Raw genomic sequence first — 23,090 nt, forward strand, 5'->3', positions numbered from 1 at the left:
GAGAAAAATTATTCCATTTCAAAAGGAAAACTTAGCCTATAACGCATTTCCTTGGTGAAAGGATATGTTTACTCTTCTAGGCCTCAAACTTTAAATCAGAGTATGTATAACTAAGTTTTGCACTGTTATTCATATGAGAAAAGGGATAATTTATATATATATTTATATTTTTATATATATATATATACATAAACATGTATGTATATATGTATTTGTCCTTACATTTCCTTTGAGTGAGGCACTTGAGTATGCTCAGTTTTTCCCCAAGTGCTTGCAGTACCAAGAGAATACTCATTCTTTGAAGACCCTTATCAGCTCCTTCAGTAAATCTACTCTGTTGCTACTTTTTTTCTTTCGATGACCACCTCACACCTCTCTCTACTTGCTAAAGCACCAGGCACTGTTTTCTCTATAAAACCCTGGTTTTTCTCCTTCTCTTCAAGTCTCTTATCTCTCAAGGACCTCTTCAATATTATCTTTCAGTTTCAAATGTCTATTGTTACAGTACACTGTGTTCAGAGAGCTACTACCCAGGAAGTCTTCTTATTTTATTGCATTTTTCACTGTATATATGATAAAGAAATTTAATGGCAAAGGTAATACATGTGCTTGTTCAAACTGAAAAAAGGATAGATCATGGCAACAAATAGGTGTAATTTTTAATCCTAAACATTCATCATGTTGCTAGGAATACCTTTATGTTAAATTTAGAATTCCATTGTTTTGATGTTTGAAACTAAATGTTTGCAGTTTGTCTGGCAAACTGCATGCTGAATACATTACACTGATTCACATTTCCTTATTTCAATATGCCATCTGTGTTTTTGGCTGGTTTTTGCCTCGTTGGAACTCATGCAAGTTACAAAGAACCAGTTATACTCAGAAAGAGAAATCCTGTATTTCACTTCCTTGAACAATCTTGACTGTTTTGACCTGAAACCATCAAGGACACAAGTCTGAAGCTGTATCAGTCACAGGCTTTATTTTCTCTGGTGGGGAAGCATGTACTAGCAGGGTGTATTTTCAGTGAAACTCTTGTATATATAGACATGGTCATGATTTTCATTGTGTAATCATTTTAATTAAGTTCAACGATAAAAGTTACTCTTGCATGAGGAATGAATGCACTGGAGAGACAGCGAAAGATTGATGACAGCTTGGGGAACATCACGTACTCTGCTGGTGCAAATGCACGTGGGGGGAGCAGCTGAGCTTGGGGAGCAGGTCAGAGACTACCTGCTCAGTGTAATCATGGTTTTGGGGTTTTGGAGGAATCAGGATACAACATGAATATCCCAAAGCACTTTTTTTGTGCTGTTTCCGAGAGGTTTTGCTTGAATGAAGAGCTTCATTACTAAAATAATAAACACTAATTAATATCTGCATCGTTTCTGTAACTGCTAGTTTAGTACGGTAATTAGTATAATTAGTATATAGCGTTGCTTGGTGGCATGATAAATCATGATGTAGTAAATGTTCACTCTTTACCATTATGATGTATTATCTAATTTACACAGGTAAAAAAATGGAAAAGGGTAAGGGAGAAATCAAGAAGGGAAGCCAGTAGTGACAGCTGGGTGGCCTTTTGGTCACTCTTCTTGCATCTGTTGCCTGTATTCTCAATTGCTTTGAATTGCTCCACTGATAATTAACTATTCTTTTTCTCACTATTGCTGTCTCCATCACTGATTAAAGCCAGCAAAGACAGGACAAAGAGGAATGAAATAAAAAAAGTTAAGGAACGTTTTCTCCTCCTGTGCAAAGGATGATACTCACCTGTTTGTTGGGTGCTTCCTTAACTCTCACATTCCTGAATGCACCATCTACCAGCTACCGTTCAGTGCCAGATGAAGAATGTTAACATTGTTTTCTTCATTATGCTCTATTTTCTAGAACCCATGAGAACCCCAAAAACACTGAAGATTGCTGAGATCCAGGCCAGACACATTGCTGTGGACTGGGAATCTCTGGGTTACAACATCACTCGTTGCCATACTTTCAATGTCACTATATGCTACCACTACTTCTGTGGACACAACGAGAGCAAAGCAGACTGCTTGGACATGGACCCCAAAGCACCTCAGCACGTTGTGGATCATCTGCCTCCCTACACAAATGTCAGCCTCAAGATGATCTTAACCAACCCAGAAGGGAGGAAGGAAAGCGAGGAGACCATTATCCAGACAGATGAAGATGGTAAGTTTAATGTTCTTGTGGAAATTACATCCAAGCCCAGTCTAGGCAAGTGGAAGGAAATGACTTTGTGTGTTACAATATGTATCACGAGGGGTGGAAGTTCGCTTCTATTAATGTATTAATTAGCCCCAAAATGGCAGCTGTGAAGGTATTATAGCTGTCACCCTGCATATGCAGCCAAAACTGCCCATGCAGCACAAGTCAAACTGGATCTCTCTGTCTCTTTCTCTCCAGAAAAAGGGGGATGGTTTCCCAGTCTTTCAAATGCTGTGTTAATGCAGGTGATGAGAAACACATGGTGGTGTTAGACTTCTTCACAGTATTTGGCATAGTATTTGAAAATTAATTCTGTATATAATATTTAAATATTGAGTTCAGTGCTTAAAGACTCTAGTCAAGATTTTAAACCTCTATAGTAAATATACTGGAGCAAAAATTTATGTTGCAGGTCTCAGAATACAGTATATGTTAACTGTTTGAAAGCCCCCCATCAAATTAAAGTATTATTTTGGCAACTTGATAATTAACTCAGTGATCCATATGGGTCCTTTCCAACTCCAGATATTCTGTGGTTCCTCTTTAAAATGCTTTCAACAAAGTTTCAATAAAACAGTTTGAATTTACCTCAGTAGTGAAAAAAATAAACAATAGGCGTAGACATTTTAATGGCGACACATTCAGAGGTTAGGCTATGAATCTTGGTAACAAAGATATGGAAATAAAAAATTATACTTTTCCCTAATAATATTTAAAATGTGGTAACAAAACCATTTTTTGTTTCTTTTTCTTATGCTTACATTTTGTGAAAATACCGACAACAGCAAAATTTAAGTAGATACTTCCATAGGTAACAAAAATAGAATACTTGGACTTATGTAAGACTGTAGATAAACAAAAAGGTAAAATTGAAAAAGCTAGTGTTTACTTGCCTGCAAAATAAATGAATGGGAAATATAGCTTTATATAACAGTCAGTGTTAGAGTCTGGTACTGCTGTTTTTCCATACATTTTCAATTTTATGAGAAATGAAAGAGGAATATTTACTGTTGCAATAAAAGAAAAAATTATTAAATAGGTAGAATATGAGGAGCTGTAGAAAACTATGGATGCATAGATGCATCAGACTTATTGACAAGTACTGTTTTGTTGCTACTTTCCTTGAACTTAAAAAGAGTAGTAGTGATGTTGTTAAGTCCATGGAAAATGGATTTCTTTTCCTTTTTACCTGGGTTTTCAAGAAAGGTTGTGGTTTCCAATGGAAACCTTTGTCTTGTTAGATGTGTGGAGATGGCAGATGGTCACTGTGTCAGTACTTGTCAGGAGCAGAGTCAAGTGAAAACTTTGTCTCCTGGTTTTGTTGTGGATTTTTCTTGGAAAATGGTGCACATAAGGCAGGTTTTGGTTTTGATCTCAAGCTAAGACACCAGTGTGATGTCAGTGAACTCGAGTTGAGCTGGCTTTGGTCTCACAAGTAGTGTAATATAGAAGAAGCCTCACCCAGTGAACAGAAGTTGCCAGGGTAAACTGAAGCAGATGTTTTCACGGAGGGACTGATACATTTTAAAAGGTGTCTATATTTAGTTGTGCTGGTGGTAATAATACTTGTGACCTGAAAATAGCCTCCTGTGAACTTTACTCTGAGAAAAAATATTGAGGTTTAATTTTGTGTTACTGATTGATTGGAAGTCCATTGTGCCACGACTTCAAAGTCCATTGTGCCACGACTTCAAAGTTCGGGGCTTGCAGACAATGTACAATACTGAGTCTTTCCTTGAGCTCTCATAGCAATAGTAAACTAAATCCTGTAGCTGACTGCTTATGTGTACAATGCTAATTTAGTTCCAGTCTCAGTGATCAAGTATCTGAAACTATTTCCAAGCACAGTTTGAAGCCTTAAGTAGGACTTGGACTAAGAAGATGAGGAGTCCAATTATGTGTGTGATTCTGTGCCCTACATTTTGTGTGTGGTCAGATGAAGCTGCATTGTCTTCATGGTTTTTGCAGGTTTCTAGAGTAAGCATAATTTTAATTATATCATGGAGGCATTATCAGTGATTCATTTTGGAGAAAGAATATAGAGGAAATAGAGTGTTGCTCTGCATTTTTGCAAATAACATTAGCTAGAAATAGCCCCTGACGACATGTTTATCTGAAACTGTGCACTCATGTTGTATGCTTTTCATAAATAGAAACTTTGAATACTCCAAATGACAACTGATAATTAAATTTTTTGTTTTTCTGTAGAGTAAGATTCTTTCCAATGCTGGGGTTTGTTTGTTTGTTTTTTTTTCACAAGGTACTGCTAAACAAGCAAAAACTCTTGGAGTTTGAGATGCCTATGCCATGTTTTCCTGTCTCTTTTCCCCTCTACCATTTTGCCCTCATCTTCTGTTTTTCCTCATACTTCCCCATGCTTCCAAGCTGTCCCTTTTGTCTCTTCAGTTGTTGTTGTTATGTTTTAACCTTTCCTTTCATCTCGCTACATCTTTCATGCCAATTCCTCCCTTCTGCTAGGATCTTTACACTTTTCTGAACTTCTAGGATTTTCTAAAAGTAGAGGACTTTGGACTTTTTGAGGCTCTTCTGTGAGACAGGAGGGATCTCTGTCTATCACAAAGACTCACATTTATGTAAGGCTGTGCAGCTGGGCTGGGGGTCTCTCAGAAATGGTCAGATCTGTCAGAATGCTGAGTGTTAACTCAGTTGCATATGATACCTGGAACAGAATTAACTCAAGAAACAATTAGTAGAAGAATGAGGTAAGATTCCAAAGCTCTGCTTCAGATCTTTGGAGCCATGGCTGACCAATGAGAAAAGTTTTAATAGCTTGTAATTCAGTATTTGCAAGATAGCAAAGCCCAGGAAAACCATGACAGTCTGAAAACAGTCCTTCTATTGACCAGAGTTAGATCTGAATACTTAGTAATTTCAGTATTTCTATTTAGCATGGGAAGATGGATTTAAGGTATATTTTAGTACTTCCAGAAAGTTGTATTCCATGTAAAAATAAAACCCCTGTATGAGACACTGTTATAAAAGTTTTGCAAGAAGAGGATGAAAACAGGGAAATTTGTGTGTTTTAAAAGCTAAACATCTTTGGGGAGAAACCACACAGCTACTTAGGTTTGGAAAAAGCTCTTCTGAGTACACAGGCACTTGGCATTATCTGTGCTATGGCAGGGACTCAGTGCTTTTTATGGCTTGTACAGAAGATGGACACTGTTTGAAGAATTTGATAAAGGAAGTAGAGGAAGGCTCATGCAACCTGGGGCTGCATACATGCTGGGCAAAGACAGTGTTTGGCTCTTTGAGACAAAGCACAATTACCAGCAGTGAATTTATCACTTAGCATGAATCATCAGTGTGCACGTGTTCTTGGAGCTGCCTGTTGACCAGAGCCCTGCCAACTCAGAGGGACCCTTTGTAAAAGCAGTGGATGAAGGGGATTAAAGCAGATAAATGCTTCCTTAATTTTTAATTGGAAACAGATGCAAAAGGCAGTGGATTAACAGGAGTAGTGACATTAGCCCTGAGAGAGCAGCTACAGAGAAAGCAAATTGTGTAGCTCAAAGTGTTCAAAGGTGATTTTATAACCAGTAAGGGAGTGTGTCATCTAACAGTAGGCAAACAACTAATTGAAAAGGATCACTTGGAATAGGAGAATCCATTTTGGGGCTTAAAGTATAAGAGAGCTTTAGTCTGGGGCAAAGCATGTGCTCACTGGACACAAATGAGGTCCCCTGATCTTTCAGAGTCTGTGGCTCATTCTGCCCCTTGCAGAGCTATTGAGAGCTATGATGCAGGGTTAAGACACCAACTGTCCAGTCATTACTCATGCTCCTGGGAGAGCTCTAGCAGGCTTGCCACTCTGGAGAACAGCGGAGGAAGAGGAAATGTTATAATTAGAAGACAAAAAAAAAGAGGGAGAGTGAAATGCTTTGCCTACTGTCTAAATGTGTGTCCTGACTTCAGCTGAGATAGAGTTAATTTTCTGCCTAGTATCTGGTACAGTGCTGAGGTTTGGATTTGGGATGAGAATGATGTTGATAAAACACTGATATTTCAGTTGTTCCTAAGTAGTGTTCATACTGAGTTGAGGATTTTTCAGCTTCTCATGTCCTGCCAGCAAGAAGGCACAAGAGGCTGGGAGGGGATGCAGCCAGACACTGACCTAAACAGGCCAAAGTGACGTTCCATACCATGGAACATCATGCTCAGTGTATAAACTGGGGAGAAAACTGGCCAGGCTTCACAGCTGGGCATCAGTCTGTGAGTGGTGAGAAATTGCAATGCACAGAATTTGTTACATATATTCTAATTCTTTTATCGTTGCTCTTATTATTTTTTTTCTTTATTGTTTTCTGCCCCATCCAGCTGCTGAAGGAGGAGTGAGCAACTGGCTGGGTGGAGCTTAGTTGCTGGCTTGGGTTAAACTGTGACACTGAAAAGGAAATGTCAAGTGGAACATGTACACCATTGTCAATATAAAATCGGGTTTTTTTCCCAATAACACTCAATTTTGTTCTTTACTGCAAATAGTCCAACTTGAGGGATTTCCAAAGAAGTAATTTTTGCCACCACCTTTTCTGCAAATGCTCTTATGGTAAAGACCAGTAAGAGCACTTCTGGTTTTGTTTTTCCTTTCTAATAGACAAAATTTGCTTTTATTTAAAACTTAGTCTCCAGCTGTAGTAAAGTGTAAAGTAAAAATGGCAAATCCCTCAGAAAAAGCCAATGGAAAGGTGAACCATTTTTGTTTCTGGTAACATTTGAACAGTAGGAGAGATTAACTGTCACCATCTCCTGAAAATGAGCATCTACTTTGAGAGAAAGGCTGTAAGATTGCAGCTAATATGCTGCCCTTTTTGACTACAACAAAGGAAATTTTCCCAATATAATCCTATATATTTCTGCACATAACTTTTGCCAGAGAACATAGTAATTCTGTGCATGGCTTTCACAGAGTATAATAATAATAAAAATACTCTGTTTACATACACTTTCATTATTTTGTAGCAGGAAAACTGAAGCAATATAAATTCATTTTTATAGTGGTTGGTGTCAGGTAATACATTGTTTTTCCAGAAGTAATGTATTGTAATATAAATTTCCCGTTAAGTCCATGTAGAACAACATTTAAGTGACACTATTTGTGAATAACAATTTATTTGTGACTGTGACATAATTTAATGCAAATATATTGGTCTAAAATGAATTGGTGTGATGTCAGATTGATGGTTTGCACTTTCATTATGCATAGTATTTATAAAGTCCATCATCTCACATGCATATAGAAGAAAAGATTATCAGCTATTCACTATATGAATATATAGTTTTATTAAAAGAGCTCTGGAGATGCATGTAAATAATGAAAGAAGAGCTTGTGTTTTTTGCACTATAAAATCTTGCTGAGATTCCCTTTGAATTTGTTGTATCTTACTTTTTCACATATATGCATTTTATGTTTGTATACTTTTTTACTGTTATTTTGCTTGTTTTGGGTTTTTGGGGTTTTTTTTGCTTAAATTCAAAATCTCTTCTGATATCCATATAGTTAAATCCACCTCATTTATTTCACTTCTTCAGAAAATGTAAATCCTGACTTGTTGGACGTTTAGCATAGAATAATGCATGGGAAAGAAAGTGTGTTTACTGTTGCTGTCACTGAGAGATGGTGGGGTCACACTTCACAAGGTCAGCAGATCAGAATCTTTTTCAAGAGTGGGTGCAGAGACCAAAAGGTCTGAGTTCTACTCCTCTAGGAGCTACTTATACTTTTTGAATGACTCAGATGATTATGTTAAGTAACATACTTCACCTTAACACACTTGTAATAGTCTTGTGTGTTTTGATTTGTCTGTAAGTCCAAAGGAAAGAGTGAGAGCTAGTGTAGGAAAAGAATGGGAGCCTGGGAAGTCAGCAAAAATGTGCTGTGTTGAGTGATGGAGCTTCTGGAAATGCTCACACAAGCCTTAAGAAAGCCTTTGCTGCTGTTTGTGAGGAGTTTTTTGAAAGCTGTTATCAACACAGGGATGACATTTACCTGGCTAGTTTTGACCCAAGTCCTTGTTAAATATCATTCAAAGGTGTATTGGGTCTGGCTGAGCTGGAGCTCACTTTCCCTCGGCAGCCCTCACAGTGCTGTGCTTTGCATTGGTACCCAGGAAGGTGCTGGTAGCACACCGGGGTTCTGCTGCTGCTGGGCAGGGCTGGCACCGCGTCGGTGCTGACTCCCAACATTCTCCCCCCATCAAGAGGATGGGAGTGGGCAAGATCCTGGGAAGAGATACAGCCAGGCCAGCTGACCCAAATTACCCAAAGGGCTATTCCATGCCATATGATGTCAGCTCAGATGTAAAAGCTAAGGGAGGGAGAAGGAATGGAGTGAAATTCTTTATTTTACAATTTTTGGCTTCTGGAGCAACCACTGCACGTGCTGAAGCCCTGCTTCTTGAGAAGTGGCGGAACACTGCTCACTGGTGGGAAGTAGAGATTAAATGTTCCCCTTTGCTTATGCTTGTGCAAACTTCTGCTTTTTTTGGATTTTTTCCCCTCTTTAGTAATCTGCCTTATCTCAGCCCACTAATTGTTTTCCATCTTATTTTCTCTCCTCTGTCCTTCTGGGAAGGGGAGTGAGAGAGCAGCTTGCTGGGCACTTAGCATCCAGCTAAGGTCAATCCACAACAAAAGGGAAGGCTCTTAACACTGTTTTGGAAAGGTGCCGTTTAAAGCATTTCTGAAGTCCTTAGAGCCTTGGTGGGAGTTACAGGGAATAGACAGCAGTGGCTGTCTACATGGAGAAGTGTAGTTTGAGTCGTCAGGGCAGTGTTACCAACAGGTTACCTTGCTGTTGTTCTTTTGTTGGTGTTGGGATTTTTTTTGTTTGGGTTTTTTTTTCTTGGGTTTTTTTTTTTTTGCCTGTTCAGGTTTTTTTTTTACTAATTTTGACCTAATATTTCTGTTTGTAACAAATACTGACCTGATAAAAAAGACATAAAAGAACAAACAATGATGCTAAGGAATTATTTAGACTAACCTGAATATGTTCTGTTCTTTAAGCAAATTCTCTTACTTCTGCTTTTCTCTCTCTCCTCACTCCCTTTACCCTTTTGGTAAAGCAGTGGAATTAAAATACATTTTTACTGTGGCTAAACTGGAAAAATGGAAAGGAAAAAAATAATTTCAGACCATCAAAATGTGTCCTTCAAACGAATATTAATTTATATTCCTTTTTCTGGGCACTTGAACTTTTATTTATCTTTGTTTTAATTCCAGTTGAGTTTTCAAATTATTTAAGTTAATCCCTACATTAATTTTTTTCAATTTGTGGGGATGGAAGAGGTTTGTGGGAATTACTCTTCTCTTTCTCTAGATGCTTGCTCTCTTTTTCTTTATGACCTTTTTGAACTGGGATTCCAAGCAAGCTGTTCATTGCTGTGATAGCTTCTGTTCTTGTACCTTCCTGTGCCAGGGGGAAGAGAAGCATGAAACTAGCTGGGATCACATAATTCCAGTCACTTTAACATTGCTTCTGCTGCCTTAAGCATCAAAGAGTCATGGAATGAGATGAGCCTAGAGGCTTCTCCCACCTTAGTGTTTAAACTGAAGGTGTAGGAGGATTTATGCAACCACCCAATGTAGAGCCCTACACCCAGTTTCAAGTGAATATGAAACATTTCTTTTTCAAAGTACCGCACAAAAAGTATTTTGAGCAATCATGTCTGTTTTCTTTTAACCTCAAAAAGTGTTTTTGAGCAATCATGTCTGTTTTCTTTTAACCTCACATACTTTGATGTGGTTTAATGTCAAATTTCATGCACTGTGTACATGCCCTGGTGTGTACCCATGTCCTTTCCCAAACACAGATGTACATGCACACAAAAAAATCATGCATGCATCTCCGAAGGAAAATGTCATGTGGATCAGGGTACATTCATACCTCTTTTGAGATGTGAGGAAATACTGTAGGGTATTCCCATGAAAAATGAAACATTGCCTACAGGAAGTCTCTCAATGACACAAACAGCACAGAGGGGCTGTCACTGCATGTCAGCCTTCATCCACTGCCTGGTATGTCCTGGGACCCTGAAGAAAAGCACCAGACTGTGATTTTAGTTAACTTCTCCTAAGCCTTCTTATGACAGTTAGATGAACGTGTTCTTCAAAGCTCTCACCTGTTTACTTCTGGGCTTTTTTGACTACTTAAATTTATTATTAATGTGCCAAGTTATGTTGATTGTACCAAGGGTCAAATCACCATTTATAGTTTGCATGTAGACTGAAATAAATTTCACTCATTTGAGAGACCACTCACTCTTTCCTGCTGCTAGCACAGCACCTGGCACTTCCTTTGATCCACTGGATTTTAATTTATTTTTGCTCTTTGTAAAACTTCAGTCTGCTTTGATAATAATGAATATCCAAGGAGTGTCATGCGTAAGGCTCACTGAAAGTTGCATTGGAGAAAATAGGCTTATTAGAAGGAGACAGAAATATATGTCAACATATTAAACAGAAATAACATTTTAGATTGAAAGACTGCAAATTTGAACAACTTTGTCTCTTTGAGGGGGAAGGTGTTTCACTGGGTTCAGAGTTTCTCCAAGCAGTCCCTTATGCTCACCCCCTTCTCTCAGCATGTGTGTGTTCAAATCTAGGTGAGCTGCTCTGATAAAAAGGAATTGTATGTGTAGGCAAAAATATCTTGTAAGCTGTAATGGGAGATAACTAAGTCCTCTTGCCCGGTGTTGATGGGATTACCAGGTGCTGTGAATCACTTGGGCAAAGAGGCCTGAGGTGACATTTCAGACTTGTTATTACACCAGGGATATTGGTTCCATTAAAAAAAAAAAGAAGGTAGGGTGATCTTGGTGTTGTTCAGTTCAAAGCTTTGAAAACATCTCTTATTGGAAAGATTTGAAGTAAGCAGTCTTGATCCTTCTGCACATGAGGAGGTCAAAGGCTGAAAGAAGCTGGTGTGTTTCTCCATGTTCAGCCCTCTCTTTTAAATGAGGTTTTCTTTTAAAACAACAAATCATAAGAATATGTGATTGAAAACTGTTTTGTAAGAATTTCTCTCCTTTGGTAGAAGCTGTTTAACAGAAACTCTTGCTTGCCTTTGATTTTTTTCCATTTAAAAGAATTTTAGAACCGTGTAGTCCTTGTCCTAAGATACGCTTATTACAGAGTTCAGTGATGTTCCCTGAAGCTGTAATCTCGCTTGAACTGTTTCCCCTGGCTATACTATGAGACAATTTGACTTTGCATGGAGTTTTGAAAACCGTATGTGGGGATAACGTTAATGTTTCAACTTCATACTCTCTCTGCACTGCAAATGACAAAATACACTTTGAAGTGCTTTTTCACACACTCTACCATCGCCTTTTGCATGCAAATGAATATTAATAAAAATAGACCCATGCTCACTTTTGGTTTTAATAGGATGTTCTGTCATCTCTTTAGTTTTTCTGTCTCGAACTTCCTATTTTTAAAACTTCCATTTTGTTTGTAGTGCCAGGCCCTATACCTGCCAAATCAGTGAAAGGAACTCCTTTTGAAGATAAGATCTTCCTCAACTGGAAGGAACCTGTGGATCCAAATGGCATCATTACTCAGTATGAGGTAATCATTAAACACATAACAAGCATATATGATGAGGCTAGGGAGGTACATCAAGAGAAGTGGCTGACAGTGGATGTTTATGCTCTTTAAGCAGCTGTTCAATACTATGCTTCTTTCATTTATTGAATACATGATTTTCTGTAGTGGTTAGGTATTCAAAATTTGTAATTATCATGCATATGACTGTCCATCCCTGTCAAGTGCTTTAAATATCTTTTATTGTTACTATATACCATTCCAAAGCCATGACAGCCATGATTTACAAAATTTTCTTCATTGGAAGCAAAGGTTGCATGAAAAGTAAGATGGTTATGAAATTTGGAACAATGTTTTTTTTAGCTTTGCTAGATTCTTAGATATCATCTTTTAAGAAAACCTCCATATGAATTCTGTTTCAAGTGTATTTACTTTATGAGCCTTCTGGGGACCTCCACAGGAGGTTGGCAGGTAACACAACCTGATTTTAGCAGCAAACATCACACTTTCCAGCACTCTTCTTTTAAAGAAACAAAAGATATAAATTTGCGTATTAGTGAATTATAGGAAGGCAAATCAACAAACCAAACAAAACCCCTTAAAAATTATTTATTTATCTATTTACTTATTTATTCATTTAATGTAGACTAAATTCATGAGATGGATAGTTTGAGTTAAACCGGGTGGGCAGCTCAACCCCACTCAGCCATTTGCTGACTTCCCCTCAGTGGAATGTAACAGTGAAATTTTCATACATAAATTATGTAAAAGCAGTTGATGAACAGGATTAAAGCAGATAAATGCTTCCTTAATTTTTAGTTGGAAACAGATGCAAAAGGCAGTGGATTAACAGTGACATTAGCCCTGAGAGAGCAGCTACTAGGAAATCAAATTGTGAAACTCAAAGTGTTCCATGGTGATTTTATAACCAGCAAGGGAGTGTGTCATCCAACAGTAATGATGAGGGGTGCCTGCACAGCCTTTCAAGTAAGGCAAACTCTTCAAGAGTACACATGAAATCCTCTTTGGTTTAGTGCTGGACTTGGCACTGTTGGGTTCATGGTTGGAATCAATGATCTTAAGGATCTTCTCCAACCTAAATGATTATGTGATTCTGTGGTATCTCCAAGATAAATGGGCAGCTAGATGAGCATGTGTCTTTTGCTTCCTTTCTAGCCAAGCTAACCTAAATCCCTTGTGCGAAAACTTTTAAGAGTTGTTGCAAAAATTGTTGTTTCCCCAGGTGAGCTACAGCAGTATACAGTCATTTGATCCTGCAGTTCCGGTGGCAGGACCTCCACAGACAGTATCCAAGCTGTGGAACAGCACACACCACGTCTTCTCTCACCTGCACCCTGGTACTACCTACCAGTTTTTCATACGTGCAAGCACCGTCAAAGGGTTTGGACCAGCAACTACCATCAATGTAACAACCAACATCTCAGGTAAAAACAAACAACAACATGACGAAAAGACAGGGAAGGGGAGGAGGGAAATGTCTTTTGAATATTTTTGTATGGCTTGAGAAATTGTGAAAGGCTTAAGAAAACCCCCACAAAAAAATCCTACCATGTTAAGAAATTATGTTAAAATGTTTCTGGGTGTACTCTCCACAGGGTAGCTAGCATACCTTCAGGGAAAAGTCCTTGCATGAGGTGAAAATTGCTCAGCTGTACTTGTGAACTGTTTTTTCTGTGTAATCCAGTACTTTCATCCAAAGGTTTTGAAGTGCTGTGTAAACCTTAATTAATTAGGCCTGTCAACACTCCACAGGTCACTAAGAACTGCATCTGTTTTGCAGGTTAGTAAAGTCAGGTGCAGAAAATTACTGATTTACTGAAGGTGACACTACTTAGCAGCACACAGCTGTAACAGGGTCAGGGCAGTTGGGACAATGTGAATTTCTTTTGCCAGATTCACAAAGGTCTGCTTCCTTGTGCCTTTATTGATTTATTGCAGTGCGACATCTTTGACATTATTCATCTTAATAACGCACTGCAAACTCTGGAAGACAGTTATGTCAAATGAAATGTTTTGGTATTTTTATTTTCTTAAATTTCAATGTTATTCTCAAATAATAAGATAGTGGCTTAAGCAGTTGATAGTGGAATGTAAGTCAATGCTATATTCAGAGAAACTTGATTTTGTGACATGGTGACTAGCACTATCGCTCCTCACACCCCTGTCCCTTCAAAACAACACAACCAATGCACAAAAACCACCAAATGATGTGTTCTGTTCTGTTTGTGTAGCTATTAGATTGTTTTGAAGTCTGATATTTTACTCAGGTTGTTTTAAGGGTTTCTTCACAACAAATTCTAGTTCATCAATTTTCAGATATTATGGTGGTGTAGTTCATAAACTTTCAGATATTAGTGGTGTAGCCCTTGCATACTTGTCTTCTAACCTCTTAGTAAAAGGGAAAGAAAAGAGGTATATATCTTGCTAGCGTGTCTGATATTTCAGTATTTTGAGAAGAAAAAGTTCCTCGACATGTTTGGATCATTTAGGACTACAGTGAATTCAGGCTTTTTCAGATATGCCCTCTTTTCCCACACAGAAATTTTGTCAGTTTTGTCCAGAATCCAGTATAGCACGACTTTCTAGACAGGGTATGTATCTTGTTGGTTGGCAAGACGTGGTTAATGCTAGGAAAGGTCAAAGGCAGGCTGTGATGCCCCTTGTATCTGAACTTCAGCCTCTTCTTTCTATCTTGCTTTATGCTGAACTAGTTGTTATGTTGTCTAGTTCTACTCTGCATGACTGGTACTTTTTACAGAGCGATGCATGTTTCAGAAAATGCTAACTTTAGTATAATGAGGGCTGAAATGATTCCTTTTAACTAAGCTTACAAGTGGTTACTGGGATTCTAGTGAACATGGTGTAACAAGCAATTTTAAAATCAACATTAAATGAACATTAATTCTCTAAAATATTATTTCCTGAAATAAGAGCATGTTTTGTGTTCATCTGGGATCTAGGACTAATGAAGCAAGGCTTTTAATCTTTCAGAGCTCTTCTATCTATTGATATAGTACTGCAAAATTATTATGACTTAAATGATTCACATCCTGCTAGGAAACATCAATTTTTGAAAATTCATTTTGAATTATACAGGCTTCATTAATGATTTTATAATGATACAGCCACATATTTTAAAAAAACAAACATGCAGATAGTTTTCAAACTTATGAAAAATTAGTAATTATTAGAAATCTATTCTTTTCTGATTCACAGAAAATCTTGTTTATTTCCTTGCCCTGGGGCTGAAGTCAGCAACAGTATTACCAGAGAGGACTGTAACAGGCAGCAGATTAAAGCTGGATGGTTGAAGTAATTGCCAACACTAGCCATCCCACCCACAACAAATACTGCTGCCATGGAGGCGTGACAGTCTGACAGCCCATTAGTGAATCAATTCCTGAACTACTTCTGGTTTTGACTTTGATTTTGTTCTTTCATAGTGGTTTTGAAGCTGATTAATGAGCAGCTTGGCCGTCCATTGATAGGAATGGGCATGGGAATGGATTCCCTGATCTAGTTTTGGCCACAGAGGAATGTCTATATAAGTCCAATTTTCCTGCACACTGGTTGATATTAGCATTGTTTCCCATGATGTTCAAGAGGAAATATGAAAGGTTCTTTAATTGTTCAAGGCAGATGGTAGAAGCTGGGTCTTTGACATGGTGACTGTAGTTATTTTCAGGGTAGAAAAATTGCTGCAAAAAATGTGGGTTTTATTTTAGTTTGGAGATTCTTGTCAGTCACCTCATCCCTCTATTTCTCTCCTTCTTGAATAAAACTGTTTCAAGCTGAGAGGTGTCATGATTTGATGGAAAGTGGTTAGGGATAGTGTTATCATTTGTCCATTAAATCCCATTCATGCCACAGTAAAAGAATGTGTCTGACTGGAAAAACTGTTTAAAAATACTCACATGGCTGGTAAAGATTGTCTCTTTGTTCTATATCCAAGCAACCACAACCTCATAAAAATTATAAATGTTTTCACGGATTTGTTTTTTGTTTTTTTTGTTCCCTCAACATTAATCAGCTCCCACTTTACCAGACTATGAAGGAGTGGATGCATCTCTCAATGAAACTGCTACTACAATAACTGTACTCTTGAGACCTGCACAGGCCAAAGGTGCACCTATCAGGTAAAAAAAATAAAAAAAATCAAGAGTTAATTATTTTTTAGTTGAATATTTGTTGTGTCACTGTATATAGAGCTGTTCATTTCTGAGTGACATTCATTTAACATCACTATTTTTTTTCTTACCTACACCTAGCTTGCCAATAGATATGTAATTAAAAAAATTCTGGGGTTGGCAGGGTTTTTTTTAAAAGACAGTCATGACCTGAATCATTTAGCTACCTGACCTGTTTGATATAGGGTCCCCAGAACCACCTTCTAGCCATTGTAATTTCATTTTACTTTCACAGTGCCTCTGAAATATGATGCTGAAAGGTGTTTGTCAGAAGGTAGATTTCAAAATAACACTTCCACTCCAGTGCTTCAAAGTCAAGTACTCTATAGCATATGTGTGTGATTGGAAAATTGTAAGCTGTGGGGAAATGGGAGAATAGTAGTGATGAATACAAACTATTTGACCTTTTTCTTCTGAGACCGCTTCTTACTGGGATTCATGTAGCAAGCTATTAAATTTTATTTGGCATGTCCTCTAATCATATTAAAATGTTTCATTTATGTTAACTTTGAGGGGCCTTTCCCTTTCTGCTCTCTGTTGAGAGATAATTTAATTTTGTTTGCAAAGATTAGTCCACATCCTGATCTTTACTTCTACTTGTTAGTGTAAAAATTTTATGATATTATTTGATTCCATTTGTATTTTACTGATGTGGCTGCATCAGCAATATTCAGGGGCAGGGTTGACTAATTGGGGGTTAATTAGCTGCTGAGCATCAGAAGGTTTTCATGCTATTACCCTTGTGACATTTTAGAGAAACACAGGCTAATGCATTTCATTCTGTGTTACATTAAGTCCGCGATCAAGGCGCAGCTGATGCCAAGTCACGTGCCCAAGCCCTAAAAGCAGAGGAAAATTAACTGTCTCTTAAGTCTATTTCCATTAAGAGGAATGCATGTTTTACATGAATGTTGTGGGGAATGAGTCACATATCGATATGCATTTTTATGTGCTTATCATATAATCATTCTTATGATTGGTATTATCAAGTTATTTATTTATATTCTGTCATAGAAGATAATCCAGATTCATCCCCTTTATAGGAGATTTTCATGTGTTCTATTTAAAATTGAAATCCCACGTATCATTCGTTTCTGGGAAATTGCTCTGGGGCAAACCTAGGATTTTTGAGCAACAGGGCTGCTTTCTGAAAGTACAGGACTTGGATTCTTAAAATATGGATTTTTAAAAAATTAATATCATGGAATCCAGACTTGTGGTCTGAAAATGCTCCCAAATCTGCAGGTGCTTAAACTTGCTACACTATATGCCTTTGAAGGTGCTTTTAAAAACTTCCAAGTGTCCTGCTGTTGTCCCTAATGAAAGCTGTCCTTGTTTAGGAAATGTGATATCTGTCTCTCAATAATTCATGCCACATCCTTTCAATCTTGTGTCTGGCCACCTGAGGGAGATGAGGCTGATTCTTGCCCAGAGCAGACCTGCCAGACCCCACTGGGATCTGCTGATGGCAGTGGTGTACATCGTCTTTACAGCAGCTGCTCCAGGGCACTCCTGTGCTGACAGCAGCAGGCTTCCACCTTCAATCCCACCACACATCTTCAGGGGGTCAATTCTGGGTCCTGGGTTTCTCTCCTGGAGGGGTGGTTCTTTTGTGACCTGGTAGCATGGTGGGATGTGGCTAGAGAATTGCTCATGCAGCTAGAACATTACTCACCCTAGCTCAAGAAGGTCTGGTTCTCTATTCTGTACTTGCAGACGAGGAACTTGCTGCAGAGTAAACCTGCAGAGTAAAGCTCACATTTATTCTGTCAGTTTTCCTCACAGCATCCTCAGTTCAATGGCATGAGCTTGTCACTGTGGCCCATGAAGATGGCAGAAAGGACCCATGTACTAAACGTTAATAGATGGTTTGATAGTGACAGTTTCACAGTATATTAATAACTGTTGTTTGACTGTGTTCTCAAAAAAACTACTTCTTCCTTCCTTCCTTTCTGTCATCTTCCCTCTCCACTTGAGTTAACTTCTAAAACCTAACATCAAGTTTCTAACATCAAGAGGCCAAGGAAATAAGTCCTTTACCATAACTAGAGACTAGGGCTTTATTCTTAAAGTCAACCAGGTGTTTTATTCCTCACTTGGAATGAGAAGCATTCTCCAGGGGAATGCAGAAGGCATGGTGTTATTGCCTTTTCTGAAGCTATGCATATTGCAGTCAGGTACTTTTCAGCAGCTTCTTAATAGGGAGATAAATGTAGCACACTGAAATTCTGAATTGATTCAATGCATTTTGCTAAACTTTATGATATATTTTAGTGAAGCTTCGCTCCATCGATACTGCAATATTGTTTCCTCTAGAAGCTGGATTACTGCCATAATGAGTGTTACTAGGTAGGTGGGGAAAAATTGGATCACCGTGCCTGCAGCTGTGATGGAATAGAAGGGACTCAGATGCTGTTCTTTATCCTGACCCTGAAGAATACAGCTGCCTTTTTGAAAAGTTTTTTTCTTCCCAGTTCTGTAATCTCCAGAGCTGTAGATGGCCATTTCATTTCATATCAGTAGGTTAATGTTAAAAAAAAAAAATAATAGGAAAAGAAAAAAATAGGAAAAAGAAAAAAGTTCAGTCTGATACTCTTTTGCTTTTACAAATGGATTTATGCCATGATCAGATTTCCATCATAGTCTCCCAATCAGCACAGCCCCTCAGCAAGCAGATGTTCCTTATCTTAAGTATAATCTATGTGCAGTTTTTCTTTAAGACCCTGCCTGTCTGCCCTAGTTGTCACAGTTTTAACATGACTCTAATCATACCTTCACTGACAGGTTTTATTGTGCAATCCCCAGCATTTTTTATGGCCTCCTGGAGTTTTAAACCAAAATTACAAACCAGAAATGCAAAGGGAGACAAAGCTGGATGGCTCAGGCTCACTTTGAAGCACGTATAGCTTTGCCATCAATCTTGTGGATGAGATTCCAGTCAGTAGAATCAATGGTCCTTCGGTGATTCATTTGAAGATGTGATTTGTTGCTGTAGTTTTTCCTGAAGGTTCCTAACTGAGTACCAGAAAAACAATTTTTTGTTTTCAAATCCTACCGCAGATGAGGATTACAAAGAGTGTACATCAAAATCACAGTAAATTTTTAATGATTAAATTTGTTTAATTTTATTGTTAAATTGTTTTTCTTATACTTCCTTAAGATTAATTAGGTTGTTTTCATTTTGTAGCAAGATTAATTAAGGCCACCATGTCAGGGAGCAACTAAAACAATCGCTGTCAATTAGAATTCCAAGAGCTGGAACTGAAACTTGGGCTCGTCAGTCAGTCTGGTGCTTGTCAAAGGAGAGGAAGTTGTATCTCCACTAGACACACAGAAAGAAATGTCTAGCAGGTATTTAAAGTCTGGGCAGAATAGGGCTAAAGTAGGAACAACATTCACCACTGCCATATCTCTTTGGACCCTACATTTTTAGGCAGGGATAAAAAGGAAGATGTTGTCAGAGACCTCCTTCACCTGTTTGCAGTTGTCTTGGTCAATAGCAAGGTACTGTATGGGTTTTCTTAAATTAACTAAAAAAGGTTTTGTCATGAGAAATAATTTCTTCATGGAAACTTTCCATGAGGAGCTCTTCATCCGCTGTATCTTCAAAATTTCACTGCTTACCTGGCTGTCTCAGACACCTTCTTGGCCTTTATGATCCTGATGACTTATGTAGCAGGTTCTGAAATTTTTATTACTCTTCAGAATAGCTCAGAATTTATTTTAGTCATCAAGAAGAAGGAATACTGTCATCTAAGCTTTCCACTCCTCTCTCTTTATTTCCCTATTTTAATCCGTTGCTGTACGGAAAGATGAGGGGAAAATTCTATTGTAGGAATTCCCTCAGCTCCTGTCATAAAAAAGCTCTCTCAATAACTGAATTCTCACCAGCACAAAAGAGAAAAAAACTATAGAAAACCTAAGATAATTGAAGCTAGGATTACTTATATGTAAAGACACAGGGATAAGCAGTGTACATAGTTAAATTTTCACTAATACCTGATATCAAAACACATTTGCAGCCAGTGGACACCCCACTTTTCAAGCTGCAAATTTAGCTTTGACTTGTTTTGTTACATGTTACAGCAGGGTGTCCTTTCCGAACATTGTTGTGTGCACACAGAGTAACAGTGCTGCTCTGGAGCCACTGCAGTGTTTTGTAAATGGCTTTGAACAGATGCTATCACAAAGGGCCCAGAGGTAAACGGCTGTATTCCTCCATGTCTTGTTAGCCTAAAATGCTGCATGAAAAATACTGCTACATCACCTATCTAAAGAGGATTGGCAAATCTGTTATTTAAATGTACTTCTTGAAACTACATTAAAAAAAAAAAAATCAAGCTTTGTTGAAGACTTAAAACAATTTCTGTCATTTTCTATTTTTTCTATTCTGTAACTGTAGATGACTACAATATGTATATCTAGGTCTTATTTTCCATGTATTGTAGCTTTTCATATGTGAGGTCCAAAACGCATTTTTGGAATATATTTTATATAAATTGATTTATTTGAAAGTTTTTCAGAACCATCACATTTTATTGTGGTCCCATGCTTAAAATTTTGCCATATCTTTTGTATCCCATTCCAAAATCAGTGTTATTTTAAAGAAGGCTATAAAAAGAGACTTTTAACCAGTTTGATTCTCATGCCCTTCATCTTTGATTTTTTGTATTGGTCTCCAAAGAGGCTTGACCCTTAAAAAGGAGATATGCCTTAAAATGAAGATACCCCATTTATTCGTTATTCTATAAAATGGAGGGGGAAAGAGGGTTTGATTTTCTAGCTGTGGTACTTCACATTTTTGGAGCTGTGTGACAAACCAGGCTGTTCCAGGGGACTGTTGCCTCTGTCACGTGCAGGCATTGCACTGTCCTTCCTCTGTCCCTGCTGGCTTTCTCCTTTGAAGCTCCCAGGGTGTCACAGACAAGTTTCCTGCTTTTCTGTCATTTCTGAGAGCAGAATTTGTGTCTGTCCCAGACCACTGGCAGCTGATGAGAGAAGGCTGCAGAATTCAGGCAGCAGAGACGTGGTGTTTGTGTCCCAGGGCTCTCCAGCTGGTTGTCTGCCCAATTTGGAAACAGTGTTTTTACCCTGCTTGGGTCCAGGGCCAGGCCAGGGAGGGAATGAATGCCGGTAGTCATTTCTTACCTTGGAACATTATAAATAAAAGTTTTTAAAATATTTTTCATCCTGTCAGGTTTTTAAAGTATCAATGCTTTTGGGGTTTTTTGCTAGTACATTTATTTTGAGGCATAAAGAAATATGCTGGATATACAGGGGTTTTGTGTAAGTGATTTGTTGGTACAGTCCCCATTAACTGCAGATGGTTAATACATAGAGGCTACCACAGAAGGTGATGTATAACTGAGCTCAGTTCATGATCAGTTTATAAGAAATAAACATCCCCAGGTCTAACTATTTTTTTTTTTCTTTTTACATTCTTCTTTCTACCTGGACTTTCAAAACTGAGATGACTTTCTATATTCTTCTTGGGCGCACTGAAATGGAGGAAAGAGGCATTTCTGCTTAATTTTTACATGCTAGGAAAAGGGGATGCTAACATCTTCTTTCAGCTTAGGAAAGATGTGAAACTAATTTCCTATTTCATTCTTCTCCTCTTTCTTCCATTCTCCAGTATCATACTTTATCTCTGCCACTGCAGTTATTGGGTTTTCTGGGCAGCAGTAGCAGAGAAAATTGACAAAATAATTTAATGCTGCCACACAAATTCTGAAAGGAGGAGGACTGTCTTTGCCTTTCAGAGTCCTTGCAGCAATACAGTGACACTTTGAGAACTTGGTTCAGTTTTACCTTTACAGTTTAGAAAGCTTTATAACAAACCCAAGACAGACAAGTCTGCTAGTTTAATTCAAAAGCTTCTGGTTTCTTGTCTACATGCCTTAAAATCCCCAAACCTCTTTTTTTTCTTATAAAATGAAGGATTGCCTTCTGCTCTCCCTATGTAAATTCTGTACTTCTGAAAAGCAGAGGAAGCTGATAATGAGTTGGTAACATCCTGCAGTTAGGTAGTTCCTCTAAAGAAGAAAGATAATTACCTGTTCTATTTTGAGGAGGTGATTTTGAAAAGTGACCAAGCCATGATCCATTTCAACAGAGGTATTGGGAGGTCGAGGTGGTGTTTTGATGGGCTGAATACTCTCTGCTTCAGCAATTCGTAATGTTTTATCATTGACAACTGTAAAGGAATGAGACAGTCTCGTTCAGTGGAATGGACAGATTTCTGTCCATCTGTGCTTGTATTACAGCATGTCACTTGTACTTTAGATCTGCATAGCTCTGAGCCAAGATAGAAGCCACAGCAAGGTCAAGAGGTGGAGAAGCCTGTCAGCACATTCTGTCTCTAATGATATGACAACTGCAAATTGGTGCTTCAAGCACAGCCTGGAGGCAGCCATTATGTTGGGTCTTGAAGCTCAGCTTTCTCTAATACTGTTTCAAAGGAAAATGCTAACTTCAGATTGCTTCTGATCAGCCAAGAGTTTAATCTGTTGTAGTTTAACACATTTTTTTTTCCTGTGTTTCTTAAAAAAAAAAAATGTTTAAAGGAAAGTAATAAAAAGAGGTCATGTATGGATTTATATTGTTTTTTTTCATGAAAAAAAAAATGGATGCTGCTTCATTCCAACAGCTGAAATAAATAGCTTTGCTGTATTTCCAGCCTTTGTTTCTTCTCTGCATCCATCTCCTGTCTTGTCCTTTTTTCCTCTGTCTCACCAGTGCCTACCAGATTGTCGTTGAAGAGCTGCACCCACACCGAACAAAGCGAGAAACTGGTGCCATGGAGTGCTACCAAGTCCCTGTCACCTATCAGACTGCCCTTAGTGGAGGCTCACCATATTATTTTGCTGCTCAGCTGCCCCCAGGAAACCTGCCAGAGCCAGCCCCATTTACTGTGGGTGACAACAGGACATACCAAGGCTTCTGGAACCCGCCGCTGGCTCCTCGGAAAGGCTACAACATCTACTTCCAGGCCATGAGCAGCGTGGAGAAGGCAAGTGCTGACAACACCTTGCTCCTGCAAGGAGGCAAAGACGTGCCTGTGGTGGCAGCTAGGACTGCTGGAGTCGG

At 38.3% G+C, this 23,090-nt stretch overlaps 1 protein-coding gene across 2 annotated transcripts in view; it reads left to right on the forward strand.

Moving 5' to 3' along the window:
• The window catches only part of PTPRK (protein tyrosine phosphatase receptor type K), a 378,847-nt gene that overhangs the window by 284,738 nt on the left and 71,019 nt on the right, over window positions 1–23,090 (forward strand). For both annotated transcript variants that reach the window (XM_059842131.1, XM_059842132.1), the window contains exons 8-12: window positions 1,894–2,196; window positions 11,708–11,817; window positions 13,037–13,238; window positions 15,845–15,950; window positions 22,740–23,013. In XM_059842131.1, coding sequence (XP_059698114.1) covers window positions 1,894–2,196; window positions 11,708–11,817; window positions 13,037–13,238; window positions 15,845–15,950; window positions 22,740–23,013 — 995 coding nt within the window. The remainder of the gene's footprint in view (window positions 1–1,893; window positions 2,197–11,707; window positions 11,818–13,036; window positions 13,239–15,844; window positions 15,951–22,739; window positions 23,014–23,090) is intronic.

Source organism: Haemorhous mexicanus, chromosome 3 (assembly GCF_027477595.1).
Source record: "Haemorhous mexicanus isolate bHaeMex1 chromosome 3, bHaeMex1.pri, whole genome shotgun sequence".
Classification (NCBI taxonomy): Eukaryota; Metazoa; Chordata; class Aves; order Passeriformes; family Fringillidae; genus Haemorhous; species Haemorhous mexicanus.